The following is a 24,123-nucleotide window of genomic DNA, read 5'->3' as shown; positions in this document are numbered from 1 at the left end:
TTTTAGATGAGAGGTACTGCTTAGCAATAGCAGCTGGAGTCACTTAGCTAAGGATCATTTCCAGCACTACATTTACCATCAATTGTTTCCTTATTGTCCAGCACACACACTAAGAGCCTTCTGCAGTAATAATCCTGTTTGCTAGGATCAGATCCTTTTACTCACCATACTCCTGTTCTACATTCGTTTAATCCATTTATGCAGACCCAGCGAGTTTTTAGGGCTTCCTTGGGAAAACTATCACAGAAATGAAGCATTCCACACATCCTGGTGTACGCCATGAAAATATTTCAGTTAACTGCAGTAATACAGGAGGCAACTAAATGGCATTTAAGATGCTGCAAATTCTGCCCTCCAGCAGTGAATTCCAGGCATCTTGCTTTCATTCAACAACTATCAGATCCCAGAGTCTCAATGTTGTAACGCTGGCACAGGAAAAAACACATTCCCATGAGTTTCCTCACAGTTGATAACTTCAAGAATAACACTTTTCCACTAAGATAAAGCAAGATAGAAATACCAGATATACATGCAGCTACCTTGTAGTAGTTGTGGTGGTTACATAGAATGGAAAAGCACAGTCACTGTTGCTTTGTTATATGACCAGATTACCAAAGAATATATAATTAGCTATGAAATATGGTTTAATGGCTTGTGGTAGCAATGGTAATGGTAGGACGGTTGTACTAAAAGATCTTTTAGGTCCTTTCCAACCTTGTGATTCTATGGTTCTACTCTAACTTTCTCTCCGAATTGCACCTATGTTTAATTTTGCTATGCTAACAGTCTTGAGTACGTAAGGACATTTATCCACACTGCAAAAAAAATGTTTGCAGGACTAGAATCTATCCAGCCTAGTCCTAACAGTTTTTGCTATTGCAATTCTTATTTAAATTAAAAGTTGTCACCAATATTGAGGCCTTCATATACATTTAACCTGTGCACCGTCACTCTAGGCAAGTTGATTGTTCAGCACAGGCACATATTAAAAGCAGAGCTGTCCAGAATACTCATTTTTACGGCGTGCAGAAACAAGGCGATACGTTCAAAGGTCAGCCATCCACCCTGACAACCACCTCCGTGACTATATATGGAAATCTGTCTTCAAGTAATCATACAGTCAGATGCAATTACAGCAGCCACACATGTGATAAGCCATAAGCACACCTTGATATTGCAGGAAACTGTTCAGCCCAGCTCAAGAGGAACAGTTTGTCACATTTCCTTTGACCACCAAACACAGCCTGGGTAGTATTCAAGTCTCACAGTTCATGCAGGCATCATTAAATATGTGTAGGTAGTTAAAAGTCTTAATATAATCACTTATATCTGACTGTAAGGGTCAGTTGAGATTTAACTGCAATCCCTGCAAAAACATCAGAAACATCTCACACACCCACAGAGACAAGCCCCAAGATGAATTGTAAATGCACATCAGAATTTGACTAACAGAGGGAATTAAAGGGCAGCAAACACGCTGTTGTGCTCTGGAATCAGCTGCTCCAAGGCAAAGTCCCATCACTTGGTGTCTTAAACTAAGATGCTACAGTGACCTACAGAGGTACCTGATAAATTGAAAATGAAAGCTAAAAAGAAGCCCAGGTGTGGAAGTACCATGCAACTAACAAGTACCTGGGCAGTCCAAGGGTAAAGGGAAGTCAGCTGGGCATGAAGCTTGTCACACACACTAATTCAATGGTTAACTTTGCCTTCCTGCATGGATTCCCTGAGTTCTGCAGGCTGCGAGCTCAGCACACGCAAGGCTCATTTCACCAACACGAGTGCTACATTGGAAGAGAAGGCACAGAATGGTCTCAAGGGCACACTGCTTTCAATAGCAGTGAGTCACCCTGCTGCTGGAAAAAAAACAAAACAAAAAACCTTCCACTTCTCCTGAGAGCAAAGGCAATGTAAGTACCATAAAATAATGGGATAATGAAGATGAATTAAGAGTTTGAGTTTCTCGCTGTGCGCTCCAGCAAAGCAAAGAGGAAGGTTTAGTGTTCAGAGGGTTGAAGATTGCTAGGTTATGCTATGATCTAGCAGAGTATCTCATGGGGTGCACCCAGAAGACTTCTTACATCTTTACAGCACAACACAGTGGGTCCTATAAGACTCTCTAGTGCACACAACAAGTCAGTCAGGAGAAACTTGACAATATTTGTCAGGAAGCAGCCGATGGAGCTTTGCAACAGGGAACCAGCAAAACCTCTCAGACCCACTCCAATGACAGATGAGAAACAGATTTCTCTGTAGGGAATTGTTGAGTACTTACTGCGACTGGGAAGAAAGAAGCCTGAATTACCACTTTGGTAAGTGCTTAAAGAAACTGCACCATGAATTTATACAGCATTCTACCTATGACAAATGGAAATGCTGTCACAGTACCTTTATTAGTAAGATCTCACTGACAACCTGGAACACTTGAAGACAAATGTACTTTTAGTTTTCCCATTAAGCACCGCACATACCCAAATTATGCTTTACAAACAGAGAAATGTACCTATATAGTTTAATAAGCGTATCATATTGTCTCTTTGGATTTAAATCTGAAGAAACATACCCTGCTCAGGTTCCTCTACAAACCTAACAGGCACCTTACTATCCTCCTCAAGCTTATCAGCTATGGTATCAATGGGATTTAATTTGGCAAATTAAGAAGCACTGCACCTTAAGAAGCGGTCACACCTTTCTTCACACCACCGCTGTCTCAAACTTAGAAGCTGCTAATCAGAAAGCTACTTTCAGGGTAACAACACAAGGCTTCTTATTTAAACTGAATAGGAAACACTGGGTTCTAAATAAAACCAGCACTAAAACCCAGACATGCCGGGTCCTCCTGAGCCACCACAGCTCCTTTACCAGAGCACACACAGCTGTGGAGCATTTGCTTCCTGGCCACCAACTGCCCCCAGAAAGCTCTCAGAAGTTTATGAAGACAAAAATACTTGTTGGAAATATTCATTAGAAAACAAAGATAAAACTCAAATACATTCTGTTAAGTTTCTTAAAGCACTCCAAACAGATCCTCCTTTTGTTAGCTGCCTTAGAAGCATCATCAGACTAGTTTTATGAAATAGCTAACGTGTGTTTTTCAGGTTAAAAACTACTTATTGAAGAGAAAGTTCATCAGCAACAGGTGCCCTAAAGACACCCATCAGTAAAGAAACACAACCACGACACACACAGACAGTTTCCCAAGCCCTTTCACACGCAAGATTCGGCCACGTCCCAGTGCAAACTGGCAGCAGAACCAGAACCCTCTGAGAGGATTTAATTTCAGCCCCAAAGCATCGAAGTGCTGGGCTGACACACACACGGCGGACGGGAACAGCCCGCAGGGAAGGACGGGGCTCATCCCGAGTCCTCTCGGGCCGCCCTCCTCGCAGCCCCACAGAACACAGCGGGGGCTCGCAAACCCAAATACCGAACCGCTCTCAAAGGGCCGTATAGAGAGAGTAACGAACGCTGGAAATAAAAGATAACAGCATCTTACACGCACCCCCCGCCGCTGTCGTCAGGAGCGATGAGTACCGGAGCGATGATAAGTACCGGACCGGCAGCCGCTCCTACGCACCAGACGAACGAGCCGCTACTCACCGACAGCTCCGGCTCCCGCAGCACAAACCACCTGCTGCCCAGGGCGGCCAATGGAGCGGCGAGGGGCGGGGCCTGCCGGGCACCTCCCGCCTGAGGGATGCGGGGTGTGGGGCTGGTGCCGCGTTGTGGCAGATTGCGGTGGGCTGTGCCGCAGGGATCCGTGCATTGAGGGTGGCGGTGCCGCGGGCAGCCTGGTCGAGCCCTTGTGGTGGCGGGGCGCAGCCTGGGGACGAAGCGGTTAAACGCGGCAGAGCCGCGGGGTGGCGCGGGGAAGTTTGTCGGAGGTTGTTTGGGCCCTGCCGGCCGCCGTCCCGCGGGTCCCGCAGTTCCCGCCTCGGCGGCGCGGTTGAAAGCCGCAGCCATGGCCGAGCAGGGCCTGGAGATGGCCTCCATGATCCCGGCGCTGCGGGAGCTCGCTAGGTAGGCTCAGCCCGGCGGGGAGCTCCGGGGATAGGCCCGGTTCTGGGGCGGGTAGGGCTCTTCCCCACCTCTGTGAGGGCTCTGGGGCTGAACCCGCGTCTTCCTCCTGTGGTGTCTTCGCCCCGCTGCCTGCATGGGGCACTGCTCCATCCCGGGCCGTGCCTGGGGGCAGCGGCGATGACCTGCGGAATCAAACTCTATAATCCAGAGATGGGGTTTGTCGGGGTCCAACATCCCGTGCTGCTCACAGCGGGGCTTTGCTGACTGGGAAGCAGCACAGATACCAAGGGGGGGAGAGGGGAAGAGCCGAAGCTTGCATTCCTTGCTTCGTAAGGCAGTGCACTAAGCAAAATTGGTCTGTGGTGTATTGGTAGAACATTTGCAAGTCGCTACTTTGGTTCACTGTTGTTCAGTTTCTAGGAAAGATAGATTGATTATAGTGCTTGATGGGCATGCAAGTTACTCAGCAGTGTGCTAGGCATCCTACCAATGTGGCTTCTCTGGAGCTATTCGTGGTCCCTGCTCTGCAATCTGCATTGTATAAGATGGAATGAATGTATGTACTTGAGGCTTCGAGGTACTGCAGTCATGTACTACACACGTTCTCACAGATGGGAAATTGCTGTTGTCTGGCTCAGCTGACTGAGGCTGCTCTAGGTTAAGGTGAAAGCAATATAGGAGCTTTTGACACCCAGGTTCTGTATCTCCTCCATCTGTGTAGAGAGAATTAATGTTTGTCTCTGGAGTTTTAATGGCACCATCAGGACTGCAGCTTTGTTCAGTGCTAGACAACTAGGTGACATGGAGATGTGAATATACTGTGACATTTTGACCTAATGAAGGTACTTACATCTCAGTCACCTGAGGTGCTGCTGGCACCTCTTACCCTGTATACCTGTTGTTGGTCTGCTGAATAATTTGTTAATTCCAAAAGCAAAACAGGCTTTTAATTTTATTTTTCTACACTAAATCTGTTTTGCTTTGATGTAGTGTGTGACCTTAATAGATCAGAATTGTGTGTAAAGTATGTCAAACATAATTGCATAACAAAAGTAAATGGCTTTCAGCATTTCATACAGCTTTCTACCTAGGAAAAGTAGGGAAGAGAAGAGCTTGAAATACACTGGTCACTAAAACAAGAAAAACAGTGGCATTTCTTTTTTGGAAACTTCTTGAAAAAAATGAACCATCTTGGAGTTTAATGGTGTGTTGTTGAGATGGACATGAATTATTCTGTATTTTAAAACAGGTAAAATATCATGCTTTTAATTTTAGTGCTAGTCCGGAAGAATACAATGCAGTTGTTCAGAAACCAAGACAAATACTCTGCCAGTTCATTGACAGAATCCTGACAGATGTAGATGTGGGTGAGTATTGCATGTCTGGTATCTCAAATGGTAATCCAATGTATGTTTTAAGTAATTCAACACAGACCCAAGTTACAACTCATTTCAACAGAGATTAGCACTCGAATGCAGTAATGTTTATATCTTCATTTCTTAATAACTTCCTTGTTTAAGTACTTGCTATGAAATAAGACAAATCTATATTATTACTATAAATAATATACATTATAAACTACAAATTTATAATTGTAAAAAATAAAGTGAATATGAACACTCAGAATTCTTTTTATCTGAAGTGATTGCTCATTGAGTGATGTAGCTTGTAAATCTTAATATTCACGAGGCCTTCAAGAATTGCAACACTTTGATGTAAAAACCTTGATTTTTAATTTTAGGGTGGTAATCAGTCATCAGTAATCAAGTTAAGGTTCTAATTATTGCAGTAGTTTAACAGTATCTTGATTAATTGTGAAATATAGGCTCCAGAAGTCTGGCACTTAGAATTATTTGTACATTTACTGTAGGGAGACTCATTGTAAAGTAATCTTTAATATCTATATTAAATTGTATTTTATAATATTACATATATACAGAAATATTTATTATACACTGTTTCTGAGGGATGTTTTCATGTAGCCATCCCCCTAAGATGTATTTCATCTAGTGAAGTGATCATTTTAAGTACTGTTATGTTACTGTTCAGATATTTGTTAATTCTTTTCTGTTCCTGAGAGAGAATAAAAATGAAAATCCAGACTATTTTAGGTATTGCTTTTGTGCATGCAAGTATTTTATCTTTACTATGTAGCTTTTCCTTAATTCCTATCTAAATTTCAGATAGTTTTCTCCTTGTGCTCTTTGTGTAATTGTGTGAAAACTGGGTAACTGAAGTGATTCAGTTATCTGTTTTAAGAGATATAGTATAGCAGCACTTCAGATTCTTTGATTCTGAAAGCTTACAATTGAACTATCACTTGCAGCTTTGTAAACAATGCTTAATTCGTGTCCTAGGTCATAGATCTAGGGAGAACCAATTGAAAATTAAAATGCTATCTTTCTGCTATCTTTCAATAAGAACTAGATATAGTACTGAATTAATGGTTATAGTGTCAGCAGATAATGTGCAGAATAATTTTATATTTTTCCTCATACTTTTTGGCTTCCTGTACAGGATTTAAAATAACCTTAAAATCTTTTTCATTGAATAATAAGGCATACTTAGAACTTCTTGCTATACAAGTTTGATACTGTATCATAATATTACATACAGAAAATTTATGATTTCCTTGTTTTAGATACGGCCAAAATTATGGAAGTTGATTTCATTGTAATATTAATTCAGAATTATTTTGTTTGTTTGTTTTAAGTTGCTTTGGAACTCGTTAAGAAATCAGATTCACAGCCAAGTTCTGTAATGCTGCTGGATTTTATTCAACATATCATGAAATCTTCCCCCCTTATGTTTGTAAATGTCGATGGAAGTCAAGAGGAAACAGAATCCAATTGCATTGGTGAGCTTGACGTTGTATTTATATAATTCATCTTCTTTTTTTTTTCTTGCCCCTTTATCAGCAAGGTCTCATATTGAAGAAATGCTTTATGCTTGCTAAGCTTAGATTCCTTTATTTCACCACTGTGTTTATTTATTTTGCGATGAGCAACTTTGCTCTCAAGGAGGTACTCTTTTATTAAGAGGCTTTGGCTTTCATCTTAATAATTTTCTGTGTACTGTTTCTTTTTATTGCCCTAGAATTTAGCAATTGGATCATAACAAGACTTCTCCGGATTGCTGCGACTCCAAACTGTATCACACTGCACAAGAACATCTCTGATGTCATTTGCTCTTTACTTTTTCTGTTTAAAATGAAAAATTGCTCCATCTTTGAAATATTAACAAAAGACTTGCTACAACTTTTCCAAGATTTAATCTTCCTGCATGAAAGAGACACAAGAAAACAACTCTGGGGAGATGTGCTGGTATGGCCAGTGTCTGTAAAGAGATTTTCAAGCAATGCTAGTGACAATGTGGGATATTTAAGATTAGCACCATTACACCTGATGGGTATGCCCAATGTAGAATGCCTGGAAGTTTTGTTGTTGTCTGTCCTGATGGATATTGTTGCAGATGTATATTTTGTAAGACAGGATACTGTTCTCTGGGGAATAGGTTGCTCCCTGTTGGAGTATGGTTGTCCAAAAGTTAAAGCTTTGGCAATGAAGTTTTTATTAAGATTAATTCATTTGGGAGGACCTCCGGAACAGCTGGCCAGTGTTTTCTTCACAGTCTTTTTTGGAATTCTACATTCAGCACTTGAAATGGATACTGAAGAACTGGAACTCTGTGGAGAACCATTTTTACAATTGGTGAAAACACTGATGCCTTTTGAAGCAGATTCTTACAAAAATATTGAACCTGTGTATTTGAGTATGCTACTAGAGAAGCTTTGTGCACTGTTTGAAGGGGATATGTTTACATGTCTTCGTTCTGAAAAGCTGAAAGATGCTTTTTGCCATATGCTGCAATATTTTCTGGAGTTTGTTCCACCTGGCTATGAATCTGCCGTACAAGTAAGAAAAGGCCGTGTCAGTACTATATGCAAAGTTTTTGTGAGCATGCTTGGAACTCAGGAAGAACAGGAGGTAGGTTAATTATTAAAATTATTTATCTGTACAAAGAAAATCCAGGAAATATTCTATTATTCAGTTAATTAGATTGTTATCTTGCTTGTTTTTCAGCTGTTTCATGTATTTTTGCAGGTTAGAGTTCTTTAGTTGGATGTAGCTAGACCCGATCTTTTTCAGATGTATTGGACTATTGAAAAGGCTGGGTAGACACAAGAATCTGTTCGCAAGTGTGGTATTAAAGGGGAATAAGACACATAAGGCAAATATGAGCAGCTTAAGATACAATTTCCATTAAACAGCTGAGCTACTCTTGCTCTCTGAGTGCTTTTAGTCGTACTTATTGAGGGCAAGAAGACAGGATTATATTAGAATAATGAGGTGTGGATGCACTGTGCCTTCTGTCTACTCATGCACCCGTATTTGTCGTCTCTTGTATTTGTGTGTATTTTAACAGCCTAGCTAGATACTATGGTGAGAACTTGGAAACAGATGTTCAAACAAGCTGCATTCCTTCTGCTGGGAATGTAGGAAACTTCATCACTTCTGAAAGTTTTCTTCATGTAGTTAAGATTGTTTTATAGAGATGTCTTTGACATCTTCAATGTTTATGTTTAATTACAAAATTTTAAGTTAGAAATAGTAATATAATGTATTTGGGAAACAACGCATAACACACATTGTGGTATTTTTGTTTGTATGTTCTAGTATCTGGTGAGTCCCCTTTACACAGTGCTAAAAACACAAACAGAAGAAATCTTTCAGGAGCTTCATCAGAGCCAGCTGGATAGTTCTGATACTAATGGGTGGAGCAGCAGCAGTGATGAAGTTCCAGAGAAAAGACGGCGACTAAGCCTCTCAGCAAAGTGTCCAAAGAAGAGATCACCTGCACCAGTAGTGTATGCTGCTCATTCAATAACCACTTTTGTAGTCATTTGGAATAATAAGAATTTTTTTTTTTTTTTTTGCGGAAGAAGTTTCCTAATAACAGTCACGGTGAAAGATTCTCCTTCTGGGAGAAGGTTTAAATGGTGTTTTGAAGGATTAGAATCAATGGGTGACTTTTAAGCTAAGCTTCAGTTAAGAATCTGTCTTTTTATTTTCAGTATGTGCTGTTTTCATTTATACACACTGAAAACAGAAAAGTTGAGAGAATACTTACAGAGTGATGGAAGTATGTAACTTATTTCAAGTGGAGTTTCCTCTGTTATTTTCCTGTGTTGCAGTGCAACATGGGTTAGCAATTTTTGATGTGATGATTGCTCTTTTCTGGTGTTGTAGGGGGCAGGGAGTAACCACTGAAAACAGCCCTTTGTGTTTGAAAATAATCAATATGATCAAATTACAGACTTAGCCCTGTAAATATGAAATTGAAGAGCACGCTGTGGAATGCCATCTCAAAGAAAGCTGTGTCCTTAATATCTGACCTTGAGAAAGAAAGTCTGACAGCGAATATTCTTCAGACTGCAGAAGGAATTGCCATAATTCTGCAACTAGCCGCGTTGTGCATAGTTCATTGTTCTCCCCCAGCAAATTCTGGCAGGTAAAGCTTCTAAGGTGAAACCATGAGACCAACAGTGCTTTGTAATTGTTACTATGATTTGTGTAGATTACTTTAATACTTGCTCATTTATCAGTGCAAGTCCTGCTTGTTTTGAAGAGGTATAATAACTTATGTAATATAACAATAACATAGTAACTTCTCTTAGAAGCATTACAATATGAAACATTTATTATCTGTTTCATTGATTGTATAATTTCTATTTTTAACAGTGTGGATCATAAAGTAACTCATCTGTGTAACACTGACACATGCAAGAATACTCCATGCTCCTTGGACTGTGTAGAGAGTATACAATTCACATGGATTTCCTCTGACTTTATCACAAGAGTAGTAAAAGTGTGTGGGAGCCTGTTAGAGGCTGCTACAAAGATGGTTAACCTGGAACAAGTCATTGACAGAACAGTGAAAATCATCGATGCTTTGCTGTATGCTCAGGGTAAGACATCCTTTAAGTAAGCACATCTTTTGTTGTGTTTCTAATCTAAGAATGTATCTGGATAGATTGACCTGTAGATGTATTGGAATAATATTTTGTTACAGCTCCATTTTCAGTACCATTGTGTTGAAAAGAGAAAAAGGGGGACAAATTTCTATTTTAAGAGCTTTCTTTTCATCACTTTTCAAACGTGATTTACAGGTCTGATTCTCTGATTTCATCTCAACAAGAGACTACGTGGAGAAAGTGAATATGTGTAACAAAGTAACCTTCATTCAAAAATTGATTTTCTTAAACACGCAGAAGTGGAGTGCTGAACTATCTTTGTTTCACTCAAAAATTTCAAAGCTTCTGATTACTTCAGTTGAAACTTGGCATGCTAGCAGTGTAACAAAAACATGAGGAATTCATGTAGGGTGGTCAGTTGTCTTGTGTGTTTTTTGGAGAAGCTAGGAGTATGGAAAAGAGGCAGTTTTCTGAGATTCAAGTGGCATTGTGAGTTCAGTTTACTAGCCATTCTGAAGTCCATCTGAAAGCCTTTATGCAAATCCAGAGATACCAAGGTTATGTGTATTCTCCTGCTCGTGTATTACTTGCTGCTGTTTCATGAGGCTTTTATATTATTTTGATATCTTTTGATATGTAGAATGTCAACATTTGGGGGTATCAATGCTATTATTTGTTGATAGGGAAAAAAACATAAGAAGCATCTTAGTTAGCTTACATGAAATATGTCTTTTTTTTTTTTTCTTTAAACCCTTTCACTAGTAAAAATTCCACTGAATGATCAGATTCTTGATGATATATGTGGATTGCTGTCTCTACCCTGGATTTGCAGCCATCCTGATGATTCTTCTTTTAAAACATATGCTTTTGGAACTGATCCTCTAGTTTTGAGTCGAAAAACTGCACAAAGTTTTTGTAAGTATGTTAAATTATGTAAGTCTCTCAGAAATGATTGTGCTATGGTGAAATTGCTTTCTTTGCCTTGTCAGAATCAATATTCATAGTGGACAATAAGTAATGTTTTTGTTTTTTTTCTTCAGCACCTCAAACTCAGTCACGCTGTGTGTTCCTTCTATCTCTCTTCCCAAGAAACATTCATCTGGATTGGAGAAAATCCATTTACTATTGGGCACTACAAAGTCCCTATGAAGTAGTTCGGGCTACATGTGTTAAAGGATTCTCTTTCCTGCTTCATCCACCAAGTGTGCAGTCTTTCAGTATGATTCCAAAGGCTCTTTTGTATGTGTTAATATTATCTTTTATCTTTCATGCATGAAGAAAACTGCATGTATAAGGAATTAATTATAAAGATTGAAATAAATGTTTGTTTGTATTTCATGCAGAATTTAGTAGACTTAGATTTTAGAACTCATAAGAGATATCAACAGAATGTGTATACATGAAGATAGGCTAGCATTTACATACCAGATCAGTATACAAGTTTCTTTGCTTCTTGAAGGCCTTATTTCTAAACAATAAATAAAAACTTATGAAGAGAAATGTCTTTGTCAGTAAAATATGTATTTGTACATATATCTTTTAAAAATCTTTCCAGTTTTTCTTCCTTCTGTATCTGTTTTTTGCCCTCTTCTGTTCTACTGTCTATGGTCTTTAGTTGATTTATAATGTTCCAAGCACATTATGGGCCAGTATGGCTTCAGACATTTCAGATAAGCTTGACCTTAGTTGAAAAGGAAAGCTATTATCTAGTAAAGCAGATCCTAATATTGAGAAAACAGCAGGACAATTTAGTTAGAGAAACCAGACAATGTAGATATGTAAATTTTAGTGTTTAATAGATTGCTTAATTTATTAAAATGTTTTTGTTTTTATGTCAATTTCAGAAATCAAATTCAAGATGAGTCTGATCTAGTCAAGGAGGCTTGTGCTGCTACTATTGGGAAATTATCTTGCTGCCTTTCTGGTACATTCAGTATACAGCCTCCTTTAGCAGGCTCTGCTATAAAGCATGTTACCTGCGATATTTTGTGTAACAGCCTTATTGTGCCTTCTGCTCATGAAAAAACTTCTTCTGTGCAAGCCTCTGTTTTTAAGCCATTTCTTATTCTTCTTGAGAACAAAGTATCCAGTTTGGTAAAACTAGGTAAGATTTTATTTTACTACGTTTCTGTACATTCCTTTTTTAATATATATTGCTTTGGGTAGGTGGTTTTGTTTTGTCATTGGTTTCTTTTTTTGTAGCTAAGCTGCTGCTTGAAATGTTGTATTTCAGTTGAAATCAGTGACAATTTTAGAAGTTATGATAATCCTTTTAAACTGCTGTGGTTAATTTTAATTTGTGGCAACACCCAGGAAAGTAATACTTGATAAAATCTAAATTTTGAATAACTTTTTTAATTTCTCAATATTTACTCTTTTCAGAAATAAGTGTGTGCTTCAGTGCTTATTTCTATCATTGTTTTATTTAAAAAAATAAATTAAAAGATAAACTAATTAAAAAGTATCTTTTTCTTTCCTCCATAGCATTTATAGAAAACATACCTCACCTTTGCAAACATCTGGATTTTAACAGTGATGAGTCAAGTGTGAAGGTTCTCATCGGGTCTTTATTAAATTTAATGGAAGATCCAGACAAAGATGTACGAGTGGCTTTCAGTGACTGCATAAAGAACATATTAGAATCCTTAGATTCTGAAGAAGGATTCATAAAAGAGGTGAATTCATATTTACTTTTTGTTGTTTTTCTCTACTTCGTTTACTAATGTGTTTTGTTTTTATGTGATTTAGCTCTTTGTTTCAAGAATGAAAGAAGCATATACACATGCCAAAATATCAAGGAATAATGAGCTTAAAGATACCTTGATTCTCACAACAGGAGATATTGGAAGGTAATTTTTGACAATACAGTGATAAACGCTAAGTACTCTCAGTTTGTGAGATGGGTAACTTTTTGTTAAGTTCACTTACTTGGAGATCAGCCTTTGTCCAAAGTCCTTTGCAACTGTAGTAAGCTTCTGAAGCACATAAAATTTACAGCATTCTGTTTTAGTGGTACTATGGCAGGTACAGTCTAGCTATTGATATGCGATGAAGAGTTGTTTAGCATTATGGTGATTACCTATTGTTAAGACATTTTGTTCGTGCAATGACTTTTTTGTTCTAGTTACTTTTTATTTGCTTGCTTTTTAAGGGCATCAAAAGGAGATTTGATACCATTTGCCCTCCTGCACTTGTTGCATTGTTTGTTGTCCAAGTCAGCCTCTGTGGCTGGAGCAGCATACACAGAAATTCGGTCCCTGGCAGCAGCTAAGTCCATAAAACTACAAGCTTTTTTCAGTCAGTACAAGAAACCTATCTGTCAGGTAAAAATAAGAGTTGGTGACTTATAAAGACGTTGATTCAAGTTTTTGTTCTGTGTTTTGAAAATGTTACTGAAGATAAATATTACTTTATTTTACAAGATGAAATCTCTTAGGGTAGGAAAGAGATTATTTAAAGTTTAAAAAAAAACAACACTTTATGGAAAAAGTGGAAAGTATTTGATCTTGTCATTAGTCTTCTCCCTTCTCAGCACTGATTTTCACTTCTATTCCCTAGGTGCCTTAATGCTGACATAGAGGACCTGTATATGTTCTTGCATTATATGGTACCATTGTCATTGGAGGCTAGAATGTAAACTAGGAATTTAAGTCAAACTTTATTACAGGCATAATCATGCCACGGTTAGCATTTCCTAAAGGCAGAAATTCTGCTTAAAGTACAAAGTATTAAAGATAGAACAAGAGGAATCTATTTTAGGTGTGTGCAACATCTGAGGTCGTGATTGCAAAATGAAATGCCATCATTAATCCAGTTCTATTATGAAATAATTATCTTAGATCTATGTGCAATACAAGAGAAACAAAAACAGATGCATAGAAAAAATGAAAGTCTTAGGGAGTGAAAAAAAGGGGAATAATATTTATTATCTATTTCTTCATGCCTAGTTTCTAGTGGAATCCTTGCACTCCAGCCAGATGGCAGTATTAAGTGCTCCATGCCAGGGTAATGAGCTGCACAAACAAGAAGCTGCTCACCAAAGGGAAATGGCTCTGGACATGTTGTCTGAGATTGCTAATGTATTTGACTTTCCAGATCTAAATCGCTTTTTGTCAGTAAGTTGGTTAGTCCCTTTTACTTTTTTTTTTTTTGGGGGGGTGGGGGAGGAGGGTGAGGGAGGGGCATTGTATGCTTGTGGATTTCTTTTTAGTCTGTATTCCTTTTTTTTTTACTACAGATCTGATGATTTTTTTCTAGTTGCTGTTTGTTATTTTTAGAATGATTCTGGATTGCTGGAAGAGCTCAAGTACAGAGGAACTGTTTTATTAAAGAGATACAGTGGTGGCTCAGCTAATTCAAATATGATGTTTAATGAACTGTCTGTAGTCCAGAATACCAATTGAGTATACCTACACTAATGATTTAAGGCGTGATTTGTGTAGTGCCTGTTTTCCTGTTTTAAATGGAGAAATAATTGTTTTGTGGATAAATAATCTTGATCTGAATAAATAACTGCTTTGTATTTCTCTTCTACCAGCAAACAAAATACAAATCTACGAAGCATGTAAGATTCAGATAAGCATCTCACTTCTTATTGGGATCTTTTAGTACTGGTTAAATGAAGCAGTTCTGTTTAAAAAATAAAAAATCAAAAATCAACTTTTTTTTTTTTTTTAATGAAATGCTTCTATCTCAAGTTCTTTTTTTTATAACTATGGCTATACACAGGAATGTAGATATATGTTGACCAGGACCTGGATTTGGTGTTTTTGGAGGGTGATTTGGTCTGTATGTGTTTTATGTGTGGGTTATATTGATTTGGTATGATTTAATTCTGGTTTTTAGTTTGCTGTCTGTTTTTTTTTTTTTTAAATTATTTTTATTTTATTAAGTGTTGTTCTTAATTTATCAGCGGACCCTGCAAGTTTTGCTGCCTGACCTTGCAGCCAAGGCCAGTCCTGCTGCCTCCATCCTTATTCGAACCATAGCAAAACAGCTGAATGTAAACCGAAGAGAGATTTTAATCAACAACTTCAAATACATCTTCTCTCATTTGGTCTGTTCCTGTTCTAAGGATGAGCTTGAGCGGGCACTTCATTACCTCAAGGTAAATTAATATTTGCTTGGTTACAAATGCAGGTGGAGAGCAATGATGAATGAATAGTGAACTTTCTTCTTTCTGTTTTATTTAAATAAAAGTATTGCAAAGCAGAGCTGGGGAAATAGATCAAGTTCTTTTGTTATTATTTGTTGTCAGTTCTGTTGGCTCTGAGTATTTTGTGAGATATTTTGTGAACTTGAAAACTCTTGGATTATGTGATGTTGACCTGACTGGGAGCTTTCTCTTTATTCCTGTGGTAAATCAATCTGAGTCCATTGTTCCTTGTCTCTGTGTGCTAATTTCACTGTGGTGAAAGTAAGACTTGTTTTTGTCGATAATAGAATGAGACTGAGATTGAACTGGGCAGCTTGTTGAGACAAGACTACCAGGGACTGCATAATGAATTATTGCTACGTATAGGAGAGCACTATCAGCAAGTATTCAATGGTTTGTCTATATTGGCTTCATTTGCATCTCACGATGATCCCTATCAGGGACCAAGGGAAATAACATCCTCTGAGCAAATGGTAAGTCCATCAAAATATTCATTTGTTTTTATTTACTATAAATATTTTTAATCTTGAGTCTGGGAGACAACTTGAGTTTTCTAAGCATCACGTATAAATCCTATTTGAGACAGAAGTGAAGAGGAAATTCTGTCATTGCATATTGAGTGTTCCTCTGATACAGAGATACAGAGATGCACAACAAGAATGCATTGAACACAGATAAAAAAATAAACCAACAAAAAACCCCACAGCATAGCAGGGATGTCTTTCACGAACACTGCTACTTTTTAATGAACAGTGTATGTGCTTGGGAATCTTTCCATTTGTCAGCATTACCATTTCATACTTGCTATTTCCTTACTTAAACTTAGCAATTTATCTGTGTGTTAACAGTAATTTTACTTGTTTTTACTTTTTCACGTTTTTTCCCCCTCTCTACAGGCTGATTATCTGCAACCTAAATTGCTTGGTATCTTGGCCTTTTTTAACATGCAGTTATTGAGTTCCAGTGTTGGCATTGAGGATAAAAAAATGGTACGTAAAAAGAATATCAACATTAAAACAAAGAAGTAAAACTACTTTGGTACTCCAGGTTTGCTTTTGTGTTTAGGTAGTTGTCAAGGAAGGCTCAAAAAATAATGAGGTTTACACATGAGTCTTTTAATAGCGATGATCTCACTGTGGGCTGGACTTCTGTGTAAGCTCAGAAGTATGCTTTTCTTTTCCTCTTTATTGGTCAGCTAATGTACATAATTGAGTCATGGTAATTATAGAGGAGGAATTCAAGTGTTTTACACATGCAAAACAAACATGAAAGAAACACAGTGGAGGGTGGAGGCATATGGGAGGAAGCTGAAGTCAAGGATTTGAGGACCTTGAAGTTCAAACCTGAAATTACTGGTAAAAGAAGATAGAGTGATGCAAATCCAAGGGAAATTGGGCTTGACTCATTTTGCTTCTCGTAGAACAGCTCCTTTGAGCTTAAACTCTGCTTCTAATTGTAGGGGAGACCCTTTTTAGCTACCACACAGAGGCAGTGTAGGTAATTTATGTAGGCAGTTATGCAGTCCTGGAACACATAACCTTGATACTGATAGACTTGCTGTATTTCCTCGGTTGGTGTGCCCTTTCTAGCTTTTTGCTTCTGAGGTATTCTTATTAAACTACTGTCATTATTGACCATTTGTCTTGATGCTTTCCAAATTTCTTACATTATGCATCATTTCTTATCTTGTACCTGCTATTATTTTTTCTTGTTTGGTTTGTTTTATTTCTCCATGAGTGTACAAGAATCATATCTCCAAAGACCTTTTCTCAAGCTCTGGTTTCTTCCTCTGATAACTGATGTGTCATGCTGGACATTCTGCTGCCTTTGTTAGGCACAGTGTGTCTGTGACTGAAGAATCTCCTACTTTTTTTCTGTCTTGCATCGTACTATTTCTCTTAGATCTCTCATCAGTCTTGGTGACAACTGACATGTAAACTACTCCATGAAGCTTGCTATCACTTCTGCTATAAGTTTTATGTCAATTATCTTTGTTTTTAAATGTGAATTTGTTTTCTCTATATTTTCTAAATGTCTACTTTACAGCTTCTCAAACTTTAGATGTGTAGTCAATCATCAGATAACAGATTTCTTTAACTGTAAACTCCACTGGTGTCTACAGTTCTTCCCTCATCAATCTGTCAACTGTCTAAACAGTTAATTGTTCATTGTAGCCCTGTCATTTCAGTTCTCATTTCCTTCTCTTTTTCTCTAATCCACAAATGATTTTTTTGCAAAGTGAAATTGTATGATTTTAACTGGGATTTTTAAAGTAATATATTTTGGTCTTGGGATAGGCAGAAGGTGCAGTTTTATTACCTCATATATTTAGTGGGTATATGATATCTTAATCCATGGTAGATTGGTTGTATTAGAAGTTGTGGTTTGTAGGTAATTTACTGGGAATCTAATACACCAAAATGTGTTGGTTTTTTTGTTTTTTTGTTTTTGTTTTTTTTTTGTTTGTTTTTTTCTTTATATATAGGCCTTAAACAGCCTTATGTCTTTAATGAAGCTTATGGGTCCCAAACACATCAGTTCAGTACGAGTGAAGATGATGACTACACTGAGAACAGCTCTAAGATACAAGGATGACTTTCCAGAACTGTGTTGCAGGTGAACTGATTGTGTTTCCAAGCAGTGACATACTTACTACTTGTCCTTGAATGCACTTGTTTTGTTTTAGACAATAATCCAAACCACAGAGCTGAAATACTTTACTGTATTCTTCACAATTCACCTAAAATATCTTTATGTGGAGGAGAGCCATTGATTCCTATTGTTTTTGTGTAATTTCTTGTTTAGAGCCTGGGACTGTTTTGTTCGAAGTCTGGACCATTCATACCTCGGCTCCCTGCTTAGTCATGTGATAGTAGCGTTGTTGCCTCTGATACATATCCAGCCGAAGGAAACTACAGCAGTATTTTACTTTCTCATAGTTGAGAACAGGTACTGTAGAAAATATTTTCACTTCATTAACTCCTGTAATAGGAATTGCTCTAAATGAATTTTGTCCAGTACTGAGATGAGAAAACTTAGCATTTTTCTGTGAAGTAATAACTTGTTTTATAAAACTTCTACTTTAAATTTCAAGATTTTGAAATTTGACGAGTGCTATCCTCATCTGGAAAGATATTCTTGCATTGACCTCATTAAAAATATATGATTGTGTGGGCAAGCTACAGCCTCTTCAGAGTGCTTCCCTGTCATCTCTACTGTTTTCAGTGATTCTATGTTCTTTCTGTTGTTGGAATGGAAAACAATTTGTACCTACATCTTTTCTAACAGTATTCTCTAGGAATAGTCAGAGTTTACACTTTGAATACTTTTGTTGGGTTTTCATTTTCTTTGCATTTATCCTACCAGCAGTTTGCAAAACAAAAGAAGATGCTGTGAATTACAGGCTTTTGTTGTAGCCTCTGACAGCAAAATTGAAATAGATTCCTTCATTTTTAAAAAAGAAAATTTTATTTTTCAGTCGTTTGTTTTTACATAAGAAAAAGTGAAATTGGTTCAAAACCAAATGGGATTATCCCACACTTTCAAAATAGGGAGTATGGGACCTGGTGGAGCTGAACTTTGAAAGCAATGGGAAGAATTCAAGAGAGAGTAATTTAGAGCATAGAAAAGAAGTACCTGTATCTTCTTTCAGTAAAAAGAGAAATAGTTTTATGTGTATACTTGAAGGCAAAAGTATGTGGATTTTTTTCCTGCTTTTGTGGTTTGTTTTTTTTCTAGTTATTATAATCTATTGCTTTAATTTAATGGGTTTTTTATGACTTCTCCGATCCAACTGATGTTTGAAATGTTGTTTGCAATCTTTTTGTAACTATTAGGGATACAGTACGAGATTTCTTACATGAAATATATTTTCTGCCTGACCTTCCAGAACTGAAAGAAATTCAAGTAGTCCTTCAAGAATATCGAAAGGTAAAGATGCTTTTATTCCTTAGTTTCTAGTGCCTCAGATGAATTCCTGTGGAGTAAGAAAATTGTTAAGCAAGAAAAGTATTTATTTGCCTTCACAACAAAACAGATCTTGTGTATCAGGGGAATGTTTTATAGCTTCTCTGAATTCCAACTTTGCAGCTTTTTTGAGATAAGAGAATTCATAAGGTTAAAAAAAAAAAGGTTGTTAACTATTTGGTACTTCTAATTTAATCACAAATCTGTATTCTCTTAAGAGGTAACTGAGTCCATTTATTATTACTTGGTAGTCTGTCCCTTGTGGTTACTTCTGAAAGCAAGCTAAAGAGATAGGAAGTAGCAAGTAGAAATGTTGTGGGTTTTTTTTGTTTTTAAATGCAAACGTAATGCCTTTTAGAGGAAAACACTTTAAAAACATAGGAAAGCATAGTATATGGGTATAGCAGGGAATGTAGGTAGAAGAATAGATGCTAGTCTGTCTCCACTCTTATTTGCTTTGAGATGCTGCTTAACTGTGTTCCTGTTAGATTTGACTTGAATTTCTTATGCCATCTCTTGTTCAGGAATCCTCCAAAAGCACTGACTTGCAGACGACCCTGCAACTGTCCATGAGAGCTATTCAGCATGAGAATGTGGATGTTCGTATCCATGCACTTACCAGCCTGAAAGAAACATTATATAGAAATCAGGTATTAAAACCCTCTTTAGTTAATTTCTAAGCGTACTCAAAGGAGCATCTGGACCATCAAGTTTAATGTTACGGTGTGTTTGCATGAGCTGTGTTATTCTCCTAAGTTTATTAATCTAGATGTTACTTAATATGAAAGGCAGAAAGGATTCTTTTCCATTGTGTCACCATATAAAAGGACTTAAAAATCCTTCTTTATATGATGCTGATTCAGCAAGGATGTTAGTATATTTCTTATCTGCCAATTTCCCCAGTTCCTTTTGAGAGTTTGTTCTTTGTTAGGATATGCATAGCTTTTGCATCAAGAGCAAGGATTTTTATGAGATTATAATATCTTAAAATAAGTTGGATGTGACCACCTCATGCCATTCTTTTTTTCTTTCTTCCTTCTTTGCCTTCCATCAATAAAAACTTGAATCTTTTTATCACATTCAAATAAATTATCTGGACATGTACAAATTGCAGAGATGGTGCTTTACAAATCTATATGTTTATTAATGGGTTATAGCTAAGAAAATAACAATATCTGAATGACAAACCTAACATCGCAGGCAAATAAAATCTGGCATGAGATGATAAACATTATTGTATAAAAACTCATCTTTCTTCCTTTTTTTTTTTTTTTTTTTTTTTTTTTTTTTTTCCCCCTTAAACTTCCTAGGAGAAATTGGTGAAGTATGTAACAGACAGTGAAACTGTGGAGCCAGTCATCTCTCAGTTGGTAACTGTACTTCTAATTGGCTGTCAGGATGCAAATTCTCATGCCCGGCTACTTTGTGGGGAATGTTTAGGTGAACTGGGAGCCATAGACCCTGGCAGGCTGGATTTTTCAACCAGTGAAACTCAAGGAAAAGATTTTACATTTGTGGTAAGAAGTGTTTCTGTAGTATTTTGTTCAGTATTAAGTGTTTGTGGGAATTGATTTGTTTGTTTATTTTAAGTGTGTGGGAGTAGGAAACCTCTTAGCTTTAGGGTCTTAGAAATCTCTGCTTTATCATCTAAAACAGCTTAGAGACAGACTTCAAAGTGACTATTTGGAGTTTAAAGATACAGCTATTACTTTGTTATAATAAATTGTCTTTGTGTTTGTGATTGAGGCTGGTGTGGAGGATCCAAATTTTGCCTATGGATTATTAATGGAACTGACTAGAGCATTTCTTGCTTATGCTGATAATGTTCGTGCTCAGGATTCTGCAGCATATGCCATTCAGGTAAGATCCAATGTTAGATCTTTTATCTTCACAAATTACTTCCTATCACACCGAACACAGAATTATGCAATTTTAAATACGTACATTTTGAAATATGTGTTTATATATTTAAAGCATCATCTGGTACAGTTCTAAATGGCATTGTAAAAAATGATACGGGATAGTGATTTTTTTCTTTAAATTCCTCATTGCCCACTTTGCCCATGAGTATTCAGGGAATCTGACAAATAAAAGTATCTTAAGAAAAGCATAAATTTGCTTTTGTCGTCTTATCCTAGGAGAGTGATGGTATTTCAGTGGTTGCTAACAGTCTATATGTAGTGATGCATGGAGGTTCTAAGACTGCTGAGGGCTTCTGCTTACTATTGTTAAGAGGCAACAGAAATCAAGTATGCTCTAACTTTATGACAGTCTTCTGTGCTGGTCTGCTGACTAAAGGCTGGCTTTTTTAGTTATTTTGTCTTTGTGAAAGCTACAATTTCACAAGCATTGTGAAAGGACAATTTCCTAGCTCCAGTAGAAAATGGATGTGGTCAGTGGATTAAATTAGATCCTACACCAGAAGGATTCAGACTGGCTTGTTTGTTGGCAGATATGAAGAAATTGAGATAAATGTGGCCCAAACACCAATTGGAGAATCTGGAAAATCGATAGTTAGAATCAACTGGTGGTTAGTAACAACATTCGTCCAAAACTGGATGAAAGTTTTGCAGTTATAAACAAAATTCTTTAATTTGTATCTCATTACTTCTGTGTGTAAACTAGTTCTTTGTTACTTTTGTCGTTAAATATTTTAACTTATTCATGTAAACTATGTCTTTACAGGAGTTATTGTCTATCTACGACTGTAGAGAGACAAACAGTGACTGCCCAGGCTCCAGGCTGTGGAGGAGATTTCCTGAGCATGTGCAGGAGATCTTGGAGCCTCACTTAAATACACGGTATAGTACAACTCATGCAATTTCTTTACATAATAGCTTTAAAACCATGTTTTTTCTTGCAAGCAGAAACCAGCTTTAAGATTGATTTCAATAGCACTGTGAAGTATACTTTGAAGTTCTGGTAGCATGTTAGGTTGTTTCATTTCTAGATGTTCTAAAATAAAAACAGGTTGACTACTGGAAGCATATTTGTTTTGTGGTTGTTTTTTTCTTTAATAATTTAGTAGAGGAAATTTTTAGTATTCCTATTGGGGAATGTCATAGTGAATTGCATGATGTTGTTGTTGGTTTTATTTATTATTATTATTTACTTTATGTATTTGTTCAAGTATTTCTTTATTAAATAGATCTTTTAAAATTACAGGTACAAGAGTTATCAAAAGGCTATAGATTGGTCAAAGATGAAGAAGCCTATTTACTTAAGCAAATTAGGTGACAATTTTGCAGAATGGTCAGCAACTTGGGCAGGTTACCTTATAACAAAGGTAGGAGAATAAGTCTGCTTTATATATTGGTATATACAAAACAGAACATTTTAGCTTAACTTCAGTTTCTGAAAGTAAGGGATGGGTGAGAGAAATGTCCCTTTCATCTGGAAGCCTTTTATAGTGCATACTGCAGGCTTCTTACATCATCACAGTAATGATGCACCTTTCCTTCCCTAGCTCTGTTTTTTACTGGACAGACTTAATGGATAGTGTGAAAGCCGGAATTCTAGGAATTTTGTCCAGACCTTTGTATAGCTGAAGGCACTTAAAAACGCCTCTGAAAAGCATCTGAAATGCTTCTGGAGAACCTTGAGTTACTCTGAAAGATTTCTTTCCCTTCCCCACAGCTCACTAGACCCAGCACACAGAAAGTAATTATCTGTTTTTGTAGCTTTCTTTTCCCCTTTCCAACATCTAAGTGGCCCACAGTAGTTGAATATCTGAACTTATTTCTTTCTGTATTGAAGGCAAGTTGATTGTCTTTATAATATCATTCCTTTGTCTTAAGTGCAGAAGAGAGGCTCAAAACAATAGTAGACCCTTAGTCTAAAGTTTTTTTTCACCAATGCAAGTTCTCATTAGTGTACAAGATGAGGAACGTGTAGGCAATACTTGCCTTTTTTTTTTTTTTAGTATCAGTAATTCATGCATGCAGTGACAACCATCTGGTATCTCTGTTGCAGGTTTAAGTCTGATGAATTTTTTGTTGGAGACTATTATCTTAAAATTTGTTCCATCGGATAATTTTGTATTTGTTAGCAAATACGAACCTATTAATTATTCAGGCATTTGTAATTATGCTTTTCTTGGAAATACTGTTATTTTTTTTTAGGTACGACATGAGCTTGCCAGAAAAGTTTTCGATTGCTGTAGTATTATGATGAAGAATGACTATAAGGTGACGATTTATCTGCTACCACACATCCTTGTCTATGTTTTGCTGGGATGTAGTCAGGAGGATCAACAAGAGGTGAGATGTCTCAGTTGTTCCTAATGAGAGCTTTCAGGAACTGTTCTTTCTAAGAACTGATCAGCTCTGCACTATTGCTGTAGAACTCCGTGGACAAATTATTTGGTATCAAACAATTTTTTTGGTCACTGTTCTCCACAGGTTTCTTTCTGTTTCTGTGGTTATTTCAGCGGGGCTGAGGAGAAGAGTGACTATGTTGTTAATTATGATTGCAGTAATATCAGGAGCAGTATAAAGAGGAACATAATGCAATGAAACAAAGGAATTAATTGAACCCATTTGTTTTTGAGAATATAGGCCTGCAATTTTTTCTATCCCCCTGTATACGCTTAACATTTGCTTTGCTACAAGATGAACACAGGCCAGGAGTCATACATGTCTTTAGCAGACCAGAGATAGGGACACCAAGTATCATCCAGAAATTAATCTTACCTTTAGTTTGATTTAGCAGAAGTTGAAGGGACCGAAGAATATAAGTTATATTCTATTAATTTGGGTTTCTGAAATTAAAATACCTATGTTGAAAGATTCTGGCTGTGTAGAAGTATGCAACTAGGAATCACAGAATCACAGAATTACCTGGGTTGGAAGGGACCTCAAGGATCATGTAGTTCCAACCCCCCTGCCTGGCAGGGCCACCAAACATACACCTTTACTAGATCAGGTTGCCCAGGGCCCTGTCCAACCTGGTCTTGAACACCTCCAAGGACGGGGCATCCACAACCTCATTGGGCAGCCTGTTCCAGGAC

General features: G+C 37.2%; 2 protein-coding genes across 3 annotated transcripts in view; one reads left to right on the top strand and one right to left on the bottom strand.

The window, feature by feature from the left end:
• Positions 1-3,616, bottom strand: part of PLS1 (plastin 1) — a 35,124-nt gene extending 31,508 nt beyond the window's left edge. The window contains exon 1 of the mRNA XM_015871471.1: positions 3,503-3,616. The gene's annotated coding sequence lies outside the window, so the exon portion shown is untranslated. The remainder of the gene's footprint in view (positions 1-3,502) is intronic.
• An 89-nt stretch (positions 3,617-3,705) lies between these two features.
• ATR (ATR serine/threonine kinase) overlaps positions 3,706-24,123 on the top strand; it is a 35,705-nt gene continuing 15,287 nt past the window's right edge. Inside the window, exons 1-26 of one of the 2 annotated variants that reach the window (XR_004308463.1) lie at positions 3,706-4,020; positions 5,296-5,387; positions 6,734-6,877; positions 7,117-8,006; positions 8,697-8,887; positions 9,337-9,531; positions 9,762-9,988; positions 10,757-10,909; positions 11,035-11,233; positions 11,839-12,098; positions 12,479-12,669; positions 12,743-12,843; positions 13,146-13,317; positions 13,942-14,109; positions 14,907-15,101; positions 15,437-15,622; positions 16,046-16,138; positions 17,635-17,765; positions 17,955-18,098; positions 18,986-19,079; positions 19,640-19,765; positions 20,426-20,632; positions 20,862-20,975; positions 21,801-21,916; positions 22,281-22,401; positions 23,237-23,374. Coding sequence is in view for 1 of the 2 variants with exons in the window: in XM_015871457.2 (XP_015726943.1) it covers positions 3,962-4,020; positions 5,296-5,387; positions 6,734-6,877; positions 7,117-8,006; positions 8,697-8,887; positions 9,337-9,531; positions 9,762-9,988; positions 10,757-10,909; positions 11,035-11,233; positions 11,839-12,098; positions 12,479-12,669; positions 12,743-12,843; positions 13,146-13,317; positions 13,942-14,109; positions 14,907-15,101; positions 15,437-15,622; positions 16,046-16,138; positions 17,635-17,765; positions 17,955-18,098; positions 18,986-19,079; positions 19,640-19,765; positions 20,426-20,632; positions 20,862-20,975; positions 21,801-21,916; positions 22,281-22,401; positions 23,237-23,374 (4,707 nt within the window). In the remaining variant the exon portion in view is untranslated. The remainder of the gene's footprint in view (positions 4,021-5,295; positions 5,388-6,733; positions 6,878-7,116; positions 8,007-8,696; positions 8,888-9,336; positions 9,532-9,761; positions 9,989-10,756; positions 10,910-11,034; positions 11,234-11,838; positions 12,099-12,478; positions 12,670-12,742; positions 12,844-13,145; positions 13,318-13,941; positions 14,110-14,906; positions 15,102-15,436; positions 15,623-16,045; positions 16,139-17,634; positions 17,766-17,954; positions 18,099-18,985; positions 19,080-19,639; positions 19,766-20,425; positions 20,633-20,861; positions 20,976-21,800; positions 21,917-22,280; positions 22,402-23,236; positions 23,375-24,123) is intronic. The other variant, XM_015871457.2, reaches the window with a different exon arrangement.

The sequence above is a fragment of the Coturnix japonica genome, chromosome 9, assembly GCF_001577835.2.
Source record: "Coturnix japonica isolate 7356 chromosome 9, Coturnix japonica 2.1, whole genome shotgun sequence".
Classification (NCBI taxonomy): Eukaryota; Metazoa; Chordata; class Aves; order Galliformes; family Phasianidae; genus Coturnix; species Coturnix japonica.
This window is presented reverse-complemented; position numbering and strand designations above follow the sequence as displayed.